The sequence below is a fragment of the Podarcis vaucheri genome (genome assembly GCF_965113315.1).
Source record: "Podarcis vaucheri genome assembly, chromosome: 12".
Classification (NCBI taxonomy): Eukaryota; Metazoa; Chordata; class Lepidosauria; order Squamata; family Lacertidae; genus Podarcis; species Podarcis vaucheri.
The window spans coordinates 22,388,800-22,409,865 of NC_138750.1; the positions used below are offsets into that span (position 1 = coordinate 22,388,800).

Consider the following 21,066-nt stretch of genomic DNA (forward strand, 5'->3'; position numbering starts at 1 on the left):
GCAAGCATACCTAACTTCTTCAGAACACTTTCACAGGAATAATATCCCAGTTGCAGAAGGCCCTCCCCCTTGAGATTTAGCTGGCACCAGGGCTCTCCCCCCCCTCCCAGCTAGAACTCAGTTCCAGCACCTTTCAGATGGGTACCACTGCCATTCTAAGAGAAGGTGTTCGTGGAGGTGTTCGTGGTGAGTTCCTGCACCTCTGTTTCTAGAAAAAATAGCACTGACTGGCACAAAGTTGACTCATCTTTCACCAGCAGCTAAAGACCTTCCTCTTCCTCCATGCATTCCAGGTATGCATGTACCGTATTTTTCGCTCTATAAGACGCACCAGACTACAAGACACACCTAGTTTTTGGAGGAGGAAAACAAGAGAAAATAAATTCTGAATCTCAGAAGCCAGAACAGCAAGAGGGATCGCTGCGCAGTGAAAGTAGCAATCCCTCTTGCTGTTCTGGCTTCTGGGATAGCTGCGCAGCCTGCATTCGCTCCATAAGATGCACACACATTTCCCCTTACTTTTTAGGAGGGAAAAAGTGAGTCTTATAGAGCAAACAATAGGGTATATGGCCTGCAAAATGTTATAGAGATCAGTGTCTGCATTTAAGGATAACTGATTATTCCGCTTGTTTTAATAGCATTGTATTTCGTGCCTTTACACTGTTGTTACACGTCGTTTACTCATTTATGATGAATGGAAGGGTATAAAGTCTAACCATAACAACAACTAATAATAGTACTGTCACTGAAAGAAGTGAAGCAACGCCCTTTTCTGTAATTTTTCATTTTTAAGAGAGACCATATTATTCACTCCATGTTATGTACTGCAGAGTAACTATAACTTCAGCTCAATTTCAAATGAGTATTCCGTATTGCTACTGAACATAACTTTATCACAGTTAATAGAGAAAGGTCATTTGCCTTGAATTGAAGTCAGTTTGTTGTTTTAATGTGAAAGTGTGCCTACTGTTCACTGCGCACACCAGCTGACGCACAAATAAGATATGCACTATCACATTTGTGCACCATTATTTGTTTTAAAAATATGGATGTGGTAGCTACGTATTTTTTTATGAAATGTAAAGATACAGAAATATGACACTACATTTAAGGCTGCAATTCTGATCTCACTGAGTCCAATACAACTTACATCTGAGCAGGCATGATGAGGATTGCTCACTATAAACATATAAACTAGTCTTGGTCTTCAGAGAGCTGTGGGGTGAGGTGTAGACTGTCAGACTAGACGTGAGCAAAACTAGGTTCAAATCCCCACTGAATCATCAGGCATACTGAATGATCTTGGGCCAAATCTCACCCTAACCTACCTCACTGGATGGTTGTTAGGATAGAATGGGAGGCAACTACTATGAACTCCGAGCACAAAAAAGTCATACCAATTGCCTTAGCAGTGTTTAACATTTTTCAGTCTCCACACAGTCATCGGACATCTGGTTTTCCTTTTGCAGTCCCGCTATCTGATTTCTGGGATTCCATGATAATGCTTTTGTTTATTTTTAGACCTTATAAGTGGAACAGTAGAAGGGGAAGGGGGGAAAATAGAATATGGTTGTCTTCATTCTAACTTCAGTGCTGGAGAATAGACTATTTGTGCAATTGCCTGACATTCACTGCATAGTTAGCATGCTCAGTACGGAGGCAAATGGTGCAACTCTTGCTTTTGCACACCATTCCACATGTTTTGGAGTCCCATGAAGCACTTACCTAGTCAGTATGCATTATTTGTCTAGGCTGTCATTTTAATACAACCCTAATGATTATTCCTCCCTCTGCTTTGAACTTGGATATGCAAACACAACAGGAACACTTGTAATTCCATCCTTAAGACTTCCCCATCTGCGCAGAGTTCAGTATCTAAATTATTTACTTTTACTGTATAACAAATAAATACAGATTTGGCTTTAAAAGAGCAGTGAGAAAACTCAAGTAAATGATTTTTTGGCACCCTTGGCGTCCCCCACCCCACACAGTTATGCTACAGTTCTGCACACCAATGAAACTACTAGCTAAAGCGCTGGGCTTGGACAATTAAGGCTGCAATTTTAACCCCACTTACCTGGCACTATGCCCCCATTTAATTCAATAGGACTTGAATAAGCCTAGCTAGTATTGCCCTGTAAGTGGTTGTGGACTTTTCTCAAGTTCAATTTTCCGTCTGCAAAATGGAAATAGTAGGAACGTACCCCTGCAAGGTTACCAAAAGAATGAATAACAATTGTAAACAGGTTGCGGGTTGCAAGTGATGTGCGCATGATCTCTACAGCCAGCAAAGCTAAGTCTCTTGGCAGTCTTAGTTTGTATCCATGTATTTTAGAAATCATTAATTACTGGTTTCATTGGCTTAATAATCATTCAGATCTACTTTCTAGATTTACTGGTCTCATGAAAAAATATTGATAGCCCATTACTAAAAAAAATTAGTAATCCAAAATTACGAATTAAAAATATGCATGTTGGACCTTAATTACATTTGTTAAGCTAACTCACTGGACGAATGGGGGGAGGGGGAAGAGGAAGGCTGTAAAGAAGCATAGCTCAGATAAATTCTTAAAATATTATAGTAAAGACCCTGTTCTAAGAGCAATGAATTAGACAAAAGTAATGACTAATTAGAATTGAAGTTTTTATTGTGAGTTAATTTGATGCAAAGTTTTTTAAATTAAATGGTTGCAGGAAGTAAGGATCATTATTTTTAATGAAGATTTACAATAAGAATTCTAAATGGATATGTGTGATTAAGAAGAAATGATTGTAATTTAGTAGTTTTGTAATAGAGAAATGGGATGAAAATAAATATCTAAGTCTGAAGCAGAAATTTATGAAAGAAAGAAGCATCTTGGCAGTGCCCTTTCTATTCAAAACCTGGATCAAGACAACATTCAGGGAGAAATTTCCAGTGAACATTACCCAACTTTTGGAATTCACTTCCATCCAGAGGTTGTAAAAACTTTGAGGTTAGATGCACAGTAACATTTGGGGGAAGAAGCAAATGTTTTGTAGGTTGGACTGAGCTGGGGATGAGGAGTACTTAGAATCATAGAATTTGTAGAGTTGGAACAGACCACTGGGGTCATCTAGTCCAACCCCCTGCAATGAGGGATTATTTTGCCCAACATGGGGCTTGAACCTATGATCCTGAGATCAAGAGTCTTATGCTCTTATCAATTGAGCTAGCCCAGCTGTCAGTCCACTGACTTCAGAAAAGTATACTAGGAGATTCCGGTTCTGCTCCACCTTAATGGAGGCAGCCCCCACAACAGCAGGAGATTGTAGGCCAAGAAAAAACAAGGATGACTGAGGGTTAATCATCCTTGCAAATTCCTCCCAGGGATGGGGGGAACGGGCTTCACTTGCAGTTTGTCTTGATACCTGGCTCTCGCTCCACCACTTTGCCTGGTGAAAACCCTCCAACACCGCCATTAAGAAGCAGAGATTCTGCTGTGAATTAGAGCGTAATTGGAATAAAGTACAGGCACGTGCTAGAAGAGATGAGATCACAAACTGGAACAAGCCAGTTGCAAGGTTTGGAATTTGAGATGAGACTTCATTTGGTGCAAAAGACAGTGGGCGGGGGGGGGGAGCCTACGGTTTCTTTATTTAAAGTTTTCTTCTCTACATTTATGATTCGGCAACCCTCCTCTGAATGTTAGTTCAAATTATATTTGTACAAGTGAAGATGGAAGAAATTGGATTATAAATATGGAATATAACATCAAATGAAACTGTGTGTGTAGAAAAAAAAGGAAAAGGGGAGGGAAGCTCAATTTTGCAAAAGATTTACAATGGAAACTTAGAGTTGACTCTTCCCCATCCTTTATTATCTACGAACTGAATAACACTAAGAGAACATGGATTTTAATTTAATTGGAAGGATAATTCCTAATATATCTTCAGTTGGAAGGAAGGATGAAAGAAGTCTGTGAACTGCCAAGGAACTGATAAGGTTCCTTACTGAGTCCTGCAGTTCGACAGACCGCTCCTCTTCCCAGGCTGAGAGGTAAAATGGTGACAACAGGTAATATCTCCTGGGACAGAGTGACTTTTGCAGCTGTTGTTAAAAGTTATTGGTGCAAAACAATGAAACGTGCGGCAGAGCGATGGAGAAATTTCAGGAACAACAATGGGATATCAACTCCACCCAAAGCATGACGGATAACAGCAACAACCAAGGAAAGAAAGACATAACATCTTACAAGGAGGAACATCTTACAGGATCTTACAACTTACATAACATCTTATAGGAAGAAACACCACGGACAGAATATTTGCCACACACAGGAAGAACAAGAACATAGTTTGAGTTCCTCACTTGAAGTTTTATAAATCATTAAATGTGTCAACGCGAATAGAAGTTATTAATATTGCAGTTGTTGTATGAGGAATTATGATTATTACCAGAATGTAATTGAAACTAATAAGATTTTGGAACACAGAAATAAAGAAAATAATCAAATCTACCATGCGGGGCCCCACTTTAGCTAAATTATATAATCTGGTACTTGAATGACTGGTATTAATAATTGTATTATAAATTGATATTGTTATAATAAGGTTAGTATCTGACTGAAATTGAAAACTAATAAAATTTTGTTTAAAAAAAAACATTTTAGATCCTTTATAAACTAAACAGAGTTCATACGTTATTTTACTTGCCCTGCTCCTTTGGAGACAAGCTCAGCTAAAAAGTCCGAATCCATTCAGGTATGAACAGGGAATCCTGGTTAATTAACTTTAACAGGTCTACTCTAGGAAGGACTAACAGAAAAACTCTCCGTCTCATTTCCCCCCCTTGGTAAATAGGAGACCAAATGCGGATAGAGAGAAAAGTAATATCCAACTTACTGAAAGCGCCACAAAAACACATTTAGATCACTTAATATATCATTGGTTCCTAAAGGGTATCCCTGAGGAAGAGTCACTCTAAATCATTTAGCAAAACTTGAAGCAGATCACTCCACTCATTAAAGCTGTTGAAGCAGTTGGGGGGGGGGGGGAGATGGTCCTGCAAGCAGCTCACTTCCCCAGAGAGTATATAAGCGTTCAGATTATCTTTGAACTCCAGAACTACCCTGAGAAAACCTCAAATTCTTAAAAGAAGCATGCAGTACAGAGAAGCTCCTTGAAGTTGTATTGAGTTTTCCAACGAGTTTTTCTATTAACATTTTATTTGCTTGGAGCAGTGGTTAAGAAATGAAGTAAAGAGGGGAAAAGTAGGTCAGTGTGCTTCTCTTTGCATGTCTTCCTGACGCCATTAAAAGTGCCTGTCAGATGACTAGCCAAGCCTGTAATCCACAGTAAAAGCATGTTTGCATTCAGCTGCACTTTCTGCCAGGGGACACGCGGAATCCCATTTAGCTCCAACTCCCAAATTTAGGCATGTGTCTCGAAAACGCAAAGAATCTCTTCACTGTGGATATATCCAAGCCAAGTCTGCAATGTGCCTGCAATAGGCAACCCGTTACAGATTTGGGACATCTAGAATCCTAGAGATAATGAAACATTTTCCCAGCCTTTGGCACTGCCTGTAGGACCGAACAGTACAGCTTTTAAAAGTCAGTTTCAGAATCTTCACTAATAGACTTTTCACTAGAACTAGGACGAAAATACCTTTAAAAAAACCAAACCTATGCTATTTTTCTGCAACACACACAAATGATTCCACTGGAAAGGGGTGGGATAAGTGGAGAAATAAGCTAACAGTTTGAACCCCGTAATCTGGAATCTCCTCCAAATCCATGCCAAAGTTTTGCAGGTATTTTTGCAGCGAAAACCAGCGTTTTGCAGTGCCCCACAAACCGAATAATTGATACATCAAACACTGCCAAACGAGATCAAACACGGGGTTTGTACTTAACCCAAAAATTTGGGATCCTCTAGTTCAGTGTTTCCCAAACTTTTTTGGGCAACGGCACACCTGTTTACTGAAAAAAAATCTCGCGGCACACCACCATTAAAGCCCCGCCCCGTGACGTCAGCGCGCAGCGTCACGCCGGGAGGGACGCACAAAAGTGAAAGTTTTTTCCCTCCCCCTTGCCGGGGAACCTTCAAGCTTTGGGGGTGGGAGGAGGCAGCAGAGCGAGGGACTGAGGGACGGCGGCAACTGAGGCGGCGGCGGCTGTTGTGGTGGTGGCGGCGATAGCGGGCGGAGGAGGGGGCGGCGGCGGGGCTTGAGGAGCCGTCGCCGGGAGTTGCTGCAGCTCCTCGAAAGGCTTCTCTCAGCTGCGCTCAATCCGCCTCGGAGAGGATTTCCCCTCCGGTCCCATGCGTTCGTTTGGGGCATCGCTCCGGCTGCTCCCTCTCCCGCCGCGCAGGAGCGATGCCTCTCTCTGGCTCTCCCTCCGCGCAGGCTGAGGGAGGGAGGGAGGTGCGCGTGTGACCCGTCTCTGCTGGGAGACCAAACCCAGTGAGGCAGAGTCGCGCGGAGGCGCCCAGGCAGCGCTGCCGGCTGCGAGGAGGAGCGCCAGGCAGCAGCAGGAGGCGCGGCCTCTCCTCGCCGCCGCCGCCCCGCCTCTCGCCGCCCGACTCGCCCGCCTCCCTCCAGGCATCTTGCGGCACACGAGGCAACGTCTCACGGCACACTCGTGTGCCGCGGAACACCGGTTGGGAAACACTGCTCTAGTTAATGGGACTGAAACATTTCACTGCAGAGATCGCTGTAAGTTTTCTCCTGTTACCTGCAGCACTTAAACTGCAATCCTATACATACGTACCTGGGAGTAAGCCCCACTGAACTCAGTGGGTCTTGCCATGGATATACACACATAGACCATTCTTCTAAAATCCTAAATATAGGGATTATGATTCACTTATAACAGATATTTTTAAGAGTTGCCTTTCCACTGCTCGCATTCTACTTCCTGTTTTGTTTGTTTTCACCTAAGCAACACATACCTAGGTTTTGTATTGAATATGGAACATAGAAGAGGAAAGAACTGCCAAACGAGATCTAAAAAAACGCAGTTCAAGAGAGTGAAGACACTTCAATCGGATGTTATTTTTAGAGCCAAGCCGTAAGGTTAGCATCTTGGCATGAAGCCAAAGGAGCTGAAACATGGCAGAGAGCCACCGCAGTAAGCTGGCTTGTCAAGATCGCAGCTTTCGATAATCCGCTGCACAAAAATATGCACTCCGTACTGTTATTGAAATAAGCACAATCACTTACTTATTTAAGATGTATAAATGCACATTGCCCTCAAAAGGTGGTGCTCAAAATTCTGTAGAAAACCCCCCAACCATCAGATGTAAAATTATACCTCAAAATTATCAGTAGCAATCAATACATAGCTATTAATAATACAGTGGTGCCTCGGGTTACATATGCTTCAGGTTACATACAGTTCAGGTTACAGACTCCGCTAACCCAGAAATTGTACCTCGGGTTAAGAACTTTGCTTCAGGATGAGAACAGAAATCGTGCTCTGGCAGCGCGGCAGCAGCAGGACGCCCCATTAGCTAAAGTGGTGCTTCAGGTTAAGAACAGTTTCAGGTTAAGAACGGACCTCCGGAACAAATTAGGTACTTAACCTGAGGGTACCACTGTAGTGTAGCCAGAATGCCTTAAACAGTTCTCTAAAATCAACAATTATGGAGCTATACACATTTCTTATTGGGACGCGGGTGGCGCTGTGGGTTAAAGCCTCAGCGCCTAGGGCTTGCCGATCGAAAGGTCGGCAGTTCGAATCCCCGCGGCGGGGTGCGCTCCCGTCGTTCGGTCCCAGCGCTTGCCAACCTAGCAGTTCGAAAGCACCCCCGGGTGCAAGTAGATAAATAGGTACCGCTTACCAGCGGGAAGGTAAACGGCGTTCTGTGTGCTGCGCTGGCTCGCCAGATGCAGCTTTGTCACGCTGGCCACGTGACCCGGAAGTGTCTCCGGACAGCGCTGGCCCCCGGCCAATAGATGTGAGATGGGCGCACAAACCCCAGAGTCTGTCAAGACTGGCCCGTTCGGGCAGGGGTACCTTTACCTTTACCTTTACACATTTCTTAAGAGGAAAGGAATTTCATGAACACAAGGCCACCACCGTGAAAATGGTTCCTGGCATTTCTCATTGATAAGCTAGAAAGCAGGTCCTCAAAACAGGTCATATTGCCACAGGTAGGCCTTCAGATAATCTGGTCCCAAACCAGTTAGGGCTATAAACACCAAAACCAAACCTTTAAATTGCATCCAGAAACAAACTGGCAGCCCGTGTAACCAGTACAGAATCTGTGCAATGTGGTCTTGTCATCAGGAACCCACAGGTGTTCTTCCTGATGTTTCCAGACAGTCTCCAAAGGCAGACCCATGTAGAGTGCATTGCAGTAACCCAGCACATTCTGAATGAAACCAGAACACGTGTCACTGAAAAAGTCTGCATGCAAAGCACTGAGCTGCACATCTTTCGCTAAAAAATATTAAATGTGGATCTTCCTATTGCTTAGTCAAACTGAAGCAACAACATATGTCCTGGAAGAAAATGAGAGCTGGGATGGTAGTGTGACCATTCTTGGAATTTAATAGTAACAGAGGTGGAACTGATGATGATGGTTATATTTATTGATATCCCATTTTCCCCAGAACTCAAGATGGCTTATAGATAAAAATAGAAAAACACAGGCAAAATAGGGGGGGGGGGAGCTAAAAACAAAAAAGACAGTCCTTAAAAAGTAATTAAACACTTACAATATATAAAAAGATCTACTAAAAATACAGATTAAAACAACACTAAAAGCACACAGCACTAGCCCGCTCCTTAAAAACATATAGCTTAATCAAAATGCAGGAGGGCTGGCAAGGAAAGAAGGATTTCCAAATGAAAAGCAAACCAGACAAGAAGTGGGCATAATTTTGTCAAAAATGGATGCTGCAGCAGAAGATCAGTGAAAGGCTCACCACAGATGTTATACCTCAGAGAATAAGGCTTAGCGCAACTTCCAGCTGAGGACATGTAATCAATCTTTGTACGAGCTTATTAGTTGCATCTCCCTTATGTTACTCTACCCCAACAAAGAAAACGAAAAGGCACACACAAAATGGGAGGCATCAGTTGGATGATTCAACTAAAAAGCGCTAAAGCTCATGTTTCTGCTACGATGGGTCTCACGGTTGTGTGTTGGAAATGAAAAATCAATGTCAGAAACTAAAAATAATTCCATTCCCCTGCCCCACAAAGCCTGGAAAACTGGAAGGAGCTATTCCAGAACTAACCTAACCTAACCCCCTTCTCTCAGTAGCAATCATATATTTTTCATCCTCTTTCAGAATCCTCAAATACTCACTCCACTAGAGTACTTGAGTGGATCCCCGTTCCACTAGGACAAACACCCTCCTCCCCACACTCTGGCCTGTGCAGCAGTAATTCAGAAACATCGCTCCTTCCTTCTTGATTCTGCTATCTGCTATCCTTTTCCCCTGAGCGTTAAGATTTTTCTCTGTGTTTCCTCCCCCCACCCTTTCCCCAACTTTATTCTTTAGCAATTCTGAAAAGATGCTAGTCACAAGGCTTGGCAGGAGGGGGAAATTACCATTTTCTACACTTGCCTACTTCTGAACATAGCCCCATTGAGTTCAAGAGGATTTACTGTTGGTAAGCAGTACCAGGCAGTACCATTTGAAGGAGTGTCTCCACCCCCATCGTTCTACCCGGACACTGAGGTCCAGCACCGAGGGCCTTCTGGCGGTTCCCTCCCTGCGAGAAGCCAAGCTACAGGGAACCAGGCAGAGGGCCTTCTTGGTAGTGGCGCCCTCCCTGCGGAACGCCCTCCCATCAGATGTCAAAGAGAAAAACAACTACCAGACTTTTAGAAGACATCTGAAGGCAGCCCTGTTTAGGGAAGCTTTTAATGTTTGATGTATTACAGTATTTAAATATTTTTCTGGAAGCCGCCCAGAGTGGCTGGGGAAGCCCAGCCAGATGAGCGGGGTATAAATAAATTATTATTATTATTATTATTATTATTATTATTATTATTATTTAGCATGTTAAGGATTGCAGCCTTAATGTGGGGTTTATGTTGCTATCATAATGGGCTCAATCTCCCACCATTCCCACCCCCTAATATATATATATATATATATATATATATATATATATATATATATATATATATATATATATGCAGGTTTTGGTGTCTTCGGGTGTCTTCCCGTGTAAGAGTCGGGGTGTCTGTGCGACGTTTCGACGAGGTCTCACTCGTCATCTTCAGGCTGGTGCTGAAGATGACGATGAGGCACCAGCCTGAAGATGACGAGTGAGACCTCGTCGAAACGTCGCACAGACACCCCGACTCTTACACGGGAAGACACCCGAAGACACCAAAACCTGCATTCCTATACCCGTGAAAATCTACGAAAGCATATATATATATATATATATGCAGAGAGATGTTTCAGAGTGGTACCCCACCAGATGTATGCAATGCCCTCTTGCCCCTTGACAAGCCCCTCCTACAGTGCTCCTATGGCTTCAAGTGCACTGCAACACTTCTAGCCATTCACAGTGGATGAAGGTCCTCTTCTACATCTACAGGGCTTCTTCTGCATGGGGTGATCAGGTGGAGGACAGCAGAGTTGCGTTTTCCTTCCCAGAGTACGATCTGAAGGCATGTGATGATCCTTCCTTTGTTGAAAGCTCAACAGGTCTGGGTAGTCTCAGTCCCTGGGAAATTGTGTGCATGCCACATTGAGCCCCATTACGATGTGGGGAAAGGTGGAATATAAACACAAGAAAATAAATAAATAAACCACATGGGGTGCAGCTACCCCTGCAACTGAGCAAGATGCTCAAATCCCTTTGGTTGTTTCTTTTGGCAGGATTATTCAATTGTCTACAATGCTTTTCTGAAACTAAATGATTTGCAAATGAACTTGCAAGCTATTAGTTCGCTGTACATGGCACGGGAGGGAAAGATCATTAGATGAGTTTGGTGCCGTTGTTGCTATTACATAACCATCTCAGCAGAACATGGGTTTCATTTTGGTATTAATAATTTACTGGCCTCGTTGCTTTGAAACCTTAAAACTGGCAGATGGAAGGCAAAGTGAAACTAGGAAGATGAGAGAGAGACACAGAGAAAGAGAGAGAGAGGGAGAGAGAAAGAATGTCTTGCAGGTAAGAGAAATAAAGCTAACTGCTTACAGAGAGTTATTAAACACTATCCTCAGAGGAGCAAATATATTTGATCACAGGGGGGAAAATACACAGATATATTTCAATTTGGTCTAAACTAGGCCTGGCTGAGGTATCAATACAACATCCAGGACCAATTTGAGGGCCAGAGTGCAATGGTGCCTTCAACCAGCTGTACATCGCAGGTGGGGTTTGCCTGCGCCTTACTTTCTCCGCTGCCTCCTTCCTCCCTTTGCCGGGCACTGGTAGGAGTGGTGGTTTCACCCTGGGGGGCTGAGGCCAATGCAGCTTGTTCCTCCCTCCACTTTTCAACATTGCGATGTTTGGCTGGTCATAACATCGAGATGTTGAAAAGTTGATCTCTCCCAGCCCTAGCCTAAACCATGCTTTTATCTATCAACCTGTACCGTTTTGGGGAGACAGGGGGCAGGCGGGTGTGGGGGACTCCTTGGTCCTGAATGGGGTAACCGTGCCCCTGAAGGACCAGGTGCGCAGCCTGGGAGTCATTTTGGACTCACAGCTGTCCATGGAGGCGCAGGTTAATTCTGTGTCCAGGGCGGCTGTCTATCAGCTCCACCTGGTTAAGAGCCTACCTGCCCGCAGACTGTCTCACCAGAGTGGCGCATGCTCTGGTTATCTCCCGCTTGGACATGCTCTGGTTATCTCCCGCTTGGACTACTGCATTGCACTCTACGTGGGGCTACCTTTGAAGGTGACGCGGAAACTGCAATTAATCCAGAATGTGGCAGCTAGACTGGTGACTGGGAGTGGCCGCCAGGACCACATAACACTGGTCCTGAGAGATCTGCATTGGCTCCCAGTACGTTTCCGAGCACAATTCAAAGTGTTGGTGCTGACCTTTAAAGCCCTAAACAGCCTCGGTCCTGTATACCTGAAGGAGCGTCTTCACCCCCATCATTCAGCCTGGACACTGAGATCCAGCGCCGAGGGCCTTCTGGCGGTTCCCTCATTGCGAGAAGTGAGGTTATGGGGAACCAGACAGAGGGCCTTCTCAGTAGTGGCACCCTCCCTGTGGAACACCCTCCCTTCAGATGTGAAGGAAATAAGAAGCTATCCTATCTTCAAAAGACGTCTGAAGGTTCAGGGAAGTTTTTAATATTTAATGCTGTATTGTTTTTAACACTTGATTGGGAGCCGCCCAGAGTGGCTGGGGAAACTCAGCCAAATGGGCAGGGTATAAATAATAGTAAAGGTAAAGGTACCCCTGCCCGTACGGGCCAGTCTTGACAGACTCTAGGGTTGTGCGCTCATCTCACTCTATAGGCCGGGAGCCAGCGTATGGCCAGCATGACAAGCTGCATCTGGCGAGCCAGCGCAGCACACGGAAACACCGTTTACCTTCCCACTGGTAAGCGGTCCCTATTTATCTACTTGCACCCAGGGGTGCTTTCGAACTGCTAGGTTGGCAGGCGCTGGGACCGAACGACGGGAGCGCACCCCGCCGCGGGGATTCGAACCGCTGACCATGCGATCGGCAAGTCCTAGGCGCTGAGGTTTTACCCACAGCGCCACCCGCGTACATTATTATTATTATTATAACCTTCGAATTATATAGGACAAGCGTCCCTAACCTGGTGCTTTGATCTGTAACTTCCATCAGGAGTGTATCTAGAAAAGGTAAAAGGAAAGAAAATGGCCATCCCACCTGAAGGCACACAAGTACAGTCCTGGTGCAATGTGGTTGCCTTTTCTCCTAGCATAATACAGCACCTGCCTCAATCTGGACTTGAGGACTAGACACTAATCCAAAGAGAAAAATTCAAATCTGCATCTGCCATCAGTCTTGGCTCATTAGCTCTGCAGAGCATTGGGGGGAGGGGAAACCCCTACAGTAAAAAGGGCCATAAAATCCCTGGATACGTTCAAAGAGAATAATTATTCTGCTACAAATCTCTGAATTAATTGCAGCTCCTCATTTACCTATTTGAAAGTAAACCACTACTTAGTGAAAGAAACAGGGTTTGCTGCTCTTCACAACCACATTATACTCATGGATGCCTTTAAATTCCTATCCACGGCAGGGACTGCGGGAGGAGGCGGGCACAGGCTTAACGGACGCAGCTGCTTTCCACTGAAACCGACGGAAAGGGCAGCCTCTGCCCGCAAGGCTGCCAGTTATCCTCTCCGTAATACAGAGAACCCAAACAGTAATGGATATGCAGACAACTTCGCACAGCTCTGGTTGGGCATTCATTCATTCTCTGCCCTTAGGAGCAGGCATTTGGGTTGCTATTAACGTTGTCCACCATGATTAACTTGCCCATTGGGGGCTGGTTCAGCAACATAGGCTTGTTTCCCCGCAGAGCCTTGGGAACGTCTTCTTGTCCTTTGTTTGTGGCACTCATGTTGTACGGGGAAATGCGCTTGCAGCCAATCAAGCACTTTGTGAACAGAATGGCAGGAAGGGGAGGGAGACGTCATGCGCGCGCACACACACAGCTGAAGTGGCTTTTGTAGAAACGCTTTCCTAAGGGAATAACCAAAAACAGTGGGCAGTATTTAACTAGGTTTTACACAGAGTAGGCCTACTGAAATTCATGGGCCGAAGCGAAGTCACGTTCATTGATTTCAATGGGTCTATTATGAGTAAAACTTAAGTTTGAAACCACTCAGTTCATTCAGGAATGCTAGTTTTATAAAATTGCTAGTTAGGAACACTTTGTGAATGTCTAATTTCTCATTACTTTCATGTTTTTAATATCTTATCTGTGGACTCCTTCAGTGGGTGGGATGTTTTAATCCTGCCTTTTAAAAATAAGATTGTATTTTAGATATTTGTTTTTCTTTTGCAGAGGTGTAAAAAAAATATTATCATCACATATTGCAAGTCACTTTGAGTTGCCTTGGTAAAAAAAGCAGCCAATTAAATTTAGTAAATAAAAAACGAATAAACAAAAATAACATCACAGTAACCTCGTACTGTGTTTCATACTAATGTTGTATTACCCTTATTTGCACCCAGAAGATATCAATGGCTGCACTTTTATTACTCTGCTTCCCTGCCAACTCTTGTAACTGAAAAATTATCAACTAAATATTTTATGTGGACTCCAAGTTGACACCCACCATCCAAAATTCTGCTACGAGACAGCTAGAGTTCAAAAAGTAATTTATACAGGCAATGGCTGTATTCCTCCCTCTACTACAGAATTGTTTTTCAATGCAGGTGCACGGAAGATCTTGTTACACACTCTGGGCATCTTGCTTTTCAGATTCCTTCTGATTCTGGCGCTTGTAAACACAGGACAAGAGTTTAAGACCTGCTTTGCTTTTGCATCTAAGTTTGCAGCGCTGTATTCTAACTGAGGAGTTTCAGGCAATTGAAGAAACACAGATGCTTAAGATTAGTGTAGCGGTGTACATTACAGCCCGGTTAGAAATCTCACCTCTTAAGACTCAAGCACAGAAAAAATATAAACTTAACAACATGAACCTTGCGATGCACCTTACGATCAAAATGTTCTGTATCTGACCCACTATGAGGTCAGAGGTGGCTTTAGTAGGGTGCGATTGGTGTGATCACACTGGGTGCCAGGCTGCAGGGGGCGCCAAAACAAAGCTGTAGAATGTGGCATGAGAAGTGGGGCGCTGAATTTTAGTGTCGTACAGGGTGCCACTGGTGAGATATATAAAAGGTAAAAGCCTGGCTTGAAGGGCCATTGCACTCATGTCCTCCTGCCTGTGGGCTTCTGATGGGCGACTGGCTGACCACTTTCAGAACAGAATGCCTGGCTAGATGGGGCTTTGGTTTGATCCAGCTGAGATCTGATGGCATTTTCTGACATTCACAAGCAAAGCTGTGAAAGGCTGCAACATGTCCTCAGCCCCTAATAGGACTGCTCCTTTTCAGGGTTGCAGCTAGACAATGCCAGGATGTTTAAGTCGCTCCACACTGTCCGCCAATTCACTGTTTTTCTTTTCCATCTGACGTGCAACATTTCATGGCTCTTAGAAGTTATTGTATATACTCAATCTTCATTGGGCAGAGGAGCCTACCACAATTTTTAAGCATTTTTTTTTTGGGGGGGGGGGGCCTTTGGCACTTCTGCATATCTTGGAAATCATACAAGAATGCTGGTATCTCCCCTCTTTTCCTCCCCTCCCACCTCAGAGGCCCTTTCCTGACTCTAATTCAGTTGGAATTAAGAAAAGGCCATCTCACTGTATTCTCTCAACTTTATTCCACGGCACCGTCAAAGGTTATTTGGACAAACATTTCATGACTCTCTTCATAGGAGCCAACTCCTAGGGGCTGTGGGGCTTCAGTCCCCACAATAAAATATTTGAGGGGGCCAGGCCCCCACAAAATTGATTGACATTCCCATTCAAATGGTGTATGCACACAGCATCATGTGATTGATTATGCGGGACAGGGCTTACCTGCCCCCCCCCCGCAATATTTTATTTAAGTTGGTACCACTGACTCTCTCCATCCCACCTTTTGTCCTGACACTTGTACATCAGTATTTATTTTTACTTCTGACTCTTCATATGTCTGCTTGCTCACTGGTCTTTGCTAACAGGCATCTCCTTCTATTCTAATTTTGCTTGGGCTCAGTTATTTCATAATTTGAGAGCTCTTTTTTTAAGCTTCTCTTCAATCCGCATGTTTATTATCAACATATTTCTCTCTCACAGATGAACCTGTAACATTCAGCTTCTGGATTGTGTGTGTGTGTGTGCACACAAAGAAATATGTTTTTCTTACAAGCTCATCTACAGAAAAAAAACATATACCAGGCTGCTTGGTCATAATGCAAGTGCTAAGCTAGATGTACAGGAAGCAATCTCCACAGACAGTGAGGTGTGTGAGACTTGCACATTCATGCGGGCTGCACAACACATGGGAGCCCTACTATGATCCTGCTGTTTGGATTGGGAACAGAGTTGCTGTGTAGTTTTGCAGGGATTCGACACAACCATTTATGGGCTCCGACAAGGTAAAAAAATGGTAAAGGACCCCTAGACGGTTAAAGGCAACTATGGGGTTGTGGCGCTCATCTCGCTTTCAGGCCGAGGGAGCCAGCGTTTGTCCACAGACAGCTTTCCAGGTCATGTGGCCGCTTCTGGTGCAACGGAACACTGTGACGGAAACCAGAGCGCACAGAAATGCCATTTACCTTCCCGCCACAGCAGTACCTATTTATCTACTTGCACTGGCGTGCTTTTGAACTGCTAAGTTGGCAAGGAGCTGAGACAGAGCAATGGGAGCTCACCCCGTCACAGGGATTCAAACCGCCAACTTCTGATCGGCAAGCCCAAGAGACTCAGTGGTTTAGAGAAATCCCCATGTAGACATGTGCTATATAAAAAGGAACTTCCCCCCATTTTTTAAAGGAAGAGATATTCAAAGTAGCATCCACACTAATTTCTGAACCCAATATGTCTGATTAGGAAGCCACACCCCCATGACCACCACTGTAATCCAAATATATAGATATAGATAAGTAAAATGAGACAATTTCTGCAAGCAACTCACATTCTTTGGACATTCCCACTTCAAAGCACTTCTGTAGTCTGCAGTACTGGCAGCGGTTCCTAGTGACTTTATTAATAACACAGTTCTTATCTCGGTGACATGTATAAACCATGTTCTTCTGAATGCTCCTGCGGAAAAAACCCTGCAATCAAGCAGAAGGAAAGAAAGGAATGAAATGAAACCTCTCATCATGTTGAAAGTTACTCTGCAAAGTGACTGAAATGCATGCAACACTATGACCAGGTTTGATAACCTTCAAGGCTTTATGAAATATTCAGCATCTAATATGATGACTTCACAACATGGTAAATAACGTTTAATCAAAAATAAACAATGCTATTTACCAGTAGAGGGAATGTAGCCCAGTACACAGAGCAAGGATTCAGAAAATAGAAGAAAAAAAGAAAGGTTCATATACTGTGTTGCGGGGAGGGGGGGATTCTGCAAGAGCTCAGTAGAGGAACAACAAAAATCGCCCCCTCCATCAGGAAGATAGCTTGTGGCACAACCCGGGACCTCTGCATTAGTGCTAAACTAAAAGTACATTGCATGAATTTCCATTTTGTTGACGCCTCCAGGTGACCAGTCATTGATTCACATGGTGGCAGCATCCCCTAAGGTTATTTCAATGCCACCTGGCTGGATGTATGAACCAGGGCAAATCTTGTTTGTTTGCTTGCAGACATTTGGATACCAGCAACATAAAGAGGAAGAAAAAAAAAACATATGGTGGTGAACAGCAGAAAACAAACAATAAAGTCACACTCATAAATAAGTACAAAATACATAAGTACAAAGCCCAAAACAAATCACTCCTGAAAGAAAGCCTGGATGAACTGGTGAGTTTTAACCGGGTGCTGAAATGCTAATACTTTAAGTGCCTGCCTTATATTCATTGGGAGCAAATCCCAAAGGGAAGGTGCCAATACACTCATGTCTGAGTGGACATAAAACGAAGCCTCAAAGTGTACAACTCTATTAAGAGCATCTCTCCTGAGGATCGAAGCAACCAGGCAGAGGTATACAAGGAAAGACATTCCCAGAGATAATCTGGTTGCAAGGCTTTATATGTCAATCGCAGAACATTAACGTTATAACACCCTAGTTAGTTTATTTTATTGTTTTAAGAAATAGAAAGACCCAGTTCTGAATTCAGCAATAAACTTTGTAAACAATGCATTATCTCGACTGGCAAACGAAGCAAGACAGTTAACTGCAATAGGATGCCTGCCTGTATTTAAATTATGGAGCCACACTGTGGCCATTTACTTCTCATAATGCCACGTATTTTTAAAACCAGAAAGGGGAACTATTTGATCACAGCAAAGATGAAGAGGCAGCTGACAGTTAGTTCAACCGAAGTGCGATGGCTATGGACTAAGGAATGGAAGCCATGTGACAGGTCTGAACCCACAGCAAAAATTTCAGAGTGAAATACCTGTTGTGCAAAGCAGTGGAGGCAGGGAGAAGAGATCACATAAACAATACAACATCATCTCAGTGCTGGCACCTTCCTAATTTTAGGGATTAGTTTGGCCATTTAAGGATCCCAAAATGATTGTTTTCAGGGCTTCACAACTAAGCAAGATTCAACCCATGCACAATAAAACTATAGCAAGGTATCAAATAAAATTAAATGTGACTTCTCAGGTTTTTCTTAATTCTGAAAGGTTATTGTTATGTACTGAGTTGAATAGGATCCAAGTTGCAGTCTGATTGGTCCTAAAACAATAGGATTCAGACTGCGGCAGTCTGATTGGTCCACAGGAGCCAGCCAATCCAGCTCCAGGTGGAAGTGAATAAGCAACCTGATTGGCCTACAGGAAAATCCCGGAATTAGCCAATCACGTGGAGCCCATTGTGTGAATAATGTATATAAAGCAGACATTCTGGGGGTACTTCCATTCCTTCTCACCACTATGAGCTGAATAAAGAGCATGAAATCCACTCTCGACTCCGAGTATATTTCAGTTATCTGATAAAATAATTTCTTCTTGCTCATCTGTGTTTGAACTGAGGATTTAGTCCTTCTGAACAAATACCATGGCTTGAATTCCACGAACCATTTGAGGTTTTCGTCTCCTCCTTCCCACTGAAGCCCTATAAAAGATGCTGCTGAGAGCTGGAGAACCCTCCAGAAAGGTGTGCAGTTCAAATATGGGGGCTGCAGCTGTGGGTGGGGGTAGATAATTAATGGTAATCGGAGACACCCAACTTGCATGAATGGAAGAGCCCCCAGCTTGTGCAAAGGGGATATTTGGAACTAAGTCCGTGCTGTTGCTGATATTATAGGGAAGTCGGGCAAGAAAACATTTAAAAAAGAAATGAGCCACCCTATCCACAGAACACGGGGAACAAAACCCACTATATAATCATTACAAGAAGGGATACTCGACCCATTTGACTTGCATTTATAGGTCACCTGTTCAACAGTTGTCCTCTTAGGCTACGAGACCCAGGCAACCCTTTTAATTTAATTTAATTACAATTGCTCAATTACAATTGCTCAAGAAGGAAAATGAGAAGGCCCCTCTCACTTACAGGAAGAGGTTGGATAGGCGAGTGCTGATGTCTTCCTGTTCCCCGTGGTTGCAAATTCATGAACAACAGAGGGAGACATAAATTTGTCCCTTTGCTTTAAATCAACAAAATTACTTCCATGCAAATATTCCTGTGTACGGAACTAGCAACTTCAGAAAAGGTGACCCACAATATAAAGGTTTCCAAAGACTTAGAAGATCCAAAGCATTTTTATACTGTGTGGTGGGACTTTATCATTTTTATGAATACAACAAACCTCTAGCGCCTTCCGGAGAAAACAGTATGGGAAACATGGACTTTTTAAATGTTTCCACTAATGGGCGGCTCCTCACAGCTTCTGATTTTGTTGACAAGAAAATGGATATATGGCCCCCCTCTGTCATTTCTGATATTTTAAAATTTGCTTTTGTTTGTATTTATATCCTATGTATTGAAAATAATAAATGATTTCCTTTTATAAGATAAATTGTAACAAACAAAAGCAAACATAGTTTAGCACAAAAGAATTAAGGTCTCATCCCACAGTGAGGGCTGGCTCATGCATGAGGCAAGCTGAGGCAACTGCCTCAGTAGGCAGGATCCATGGGGGCAGGAGATCCCGAAGTAGATCTTTATTCCTCCTTTGTTCTTCATGTAGTTCTTCACTCACTCCTTCTTTCCTGGTGGGGTGCAGGGCTGTCATTTTGTGACTTGCCATCAGGTGCCAAATGTCTTGGGCTGGCCCTGCCCTTAGTGGGCCTTGGAGGGCAGAAAACAGGGAGGCCAATAGTAGATGGAGCCACAGCCCAATAGGTTAACTTAATGCCAGTCCTCCTCAGAGCAAAGCCATTGAAATGAATGGATGTAAGCCAGGTTCAATAACTTTCAATGGGTAGGACTAGTAGTTGACACAACTCAACGTCGGGCAGAGCTAATTTGCCCCCATCTTCTTCCCCATAAGGGCAACACTGAGATGGAGGAAGCTGACAGGCAGAACCACCTCCTGGACAGGATGTGAGTAAGGAAAGTGACTTAGTCCTGTCCATTAATTTCAGTGGGTCTCCTGAGACTATGGGGACGCAGGTGGCGCTGTGGGTTAAACCACAGGACTTCCTGATCAGAAGGTCGGCGGTTCGAATCCCTGCGATGGCGTGAGCTCCCGTTGTTCAGTCCCAGCTCCTGCCCACCTAGCAGTTCTAAAGCACGTGAAAGTGCAAACAGATAAATAGGTACCGTTCCGGCGGGAAGGTAAACGGCATTTCCATGCGCTGCTCTGGTTCGCCAGAAGTGGCTTAGTCATGCTGGCCACGTGACCCGGAAGTTGTACGCCGGCTCCCTCGGCCAATAAAGCGAGATGAGCGCCACAACCCCAGAGTCGGCCACGACTGGACCTAATGGCCAGGGGTCCCTTTACCTTAATGAGAGTATGATTAATATTGAATAGAACCCTTTGGATCTCTCACCCACGTCTATATTTAGTGAGATACAGTCTAGGTATCTCACTTGACTGTTGGCAGTGAATATGCCATGCTTATCACAACATTAACACCAGGAAGGATTTTCTGACAGAGGTATTAGACGGTAGAACAGACGCCCTCAGGAGGTGGTGGAATCTCCTTCCTTCGAGGTTTTTAAGAAGAGGTCGGATGAACACCTCTCATGAATGCTGCAAGTTTAGATTCCTAAATTGCAGGGGGGTTGGACTAGATGACCCTCGGGTTCCCTTCCAACTCTACGATGCTATGAGCTGAAGTTGGCAGCCGGCAAGCAGGAAGGAAAAGTAGACAAACAAGGGAAAGGTGCCAGGAGAAAGGAATGGAATGGTGGGGAAACACCATACAACTAAGCAGAAGTAAAAATGTGCAGAAGATTTTCGCTTGGCCTCTGCTGCTCAGCTCCCCTTGGCTTAATTCCAAG

General features: G+C 44.0%; 1 protein-coding gene across 5 annotated transcripts in view; it reads right to left on the minus strand.

Annotated features, from left to right (window-relative positions):
* RARB (retinoic acid receptor beta) overlaps nt 1-21,066 on the minus strand; it is a 343,954-nt gene that overhangs the window by 30,697 nt on the left and 292,191 nt on the right. For all 5 annotated transcript variants that reach the window (XM_082193494.1, XM_082193493.1, XM_082193496.1 and 2 more), the window contains one exon: nt 16,630-16,771. In XM_082193494.1, coding sequence (XP_082049620.1) covers nt 16,630-16,771 — 142 coding nt within the window. The remainder of the gene's footprint in view (nt 1-16,629; nt 16,772-21,066) is intronic.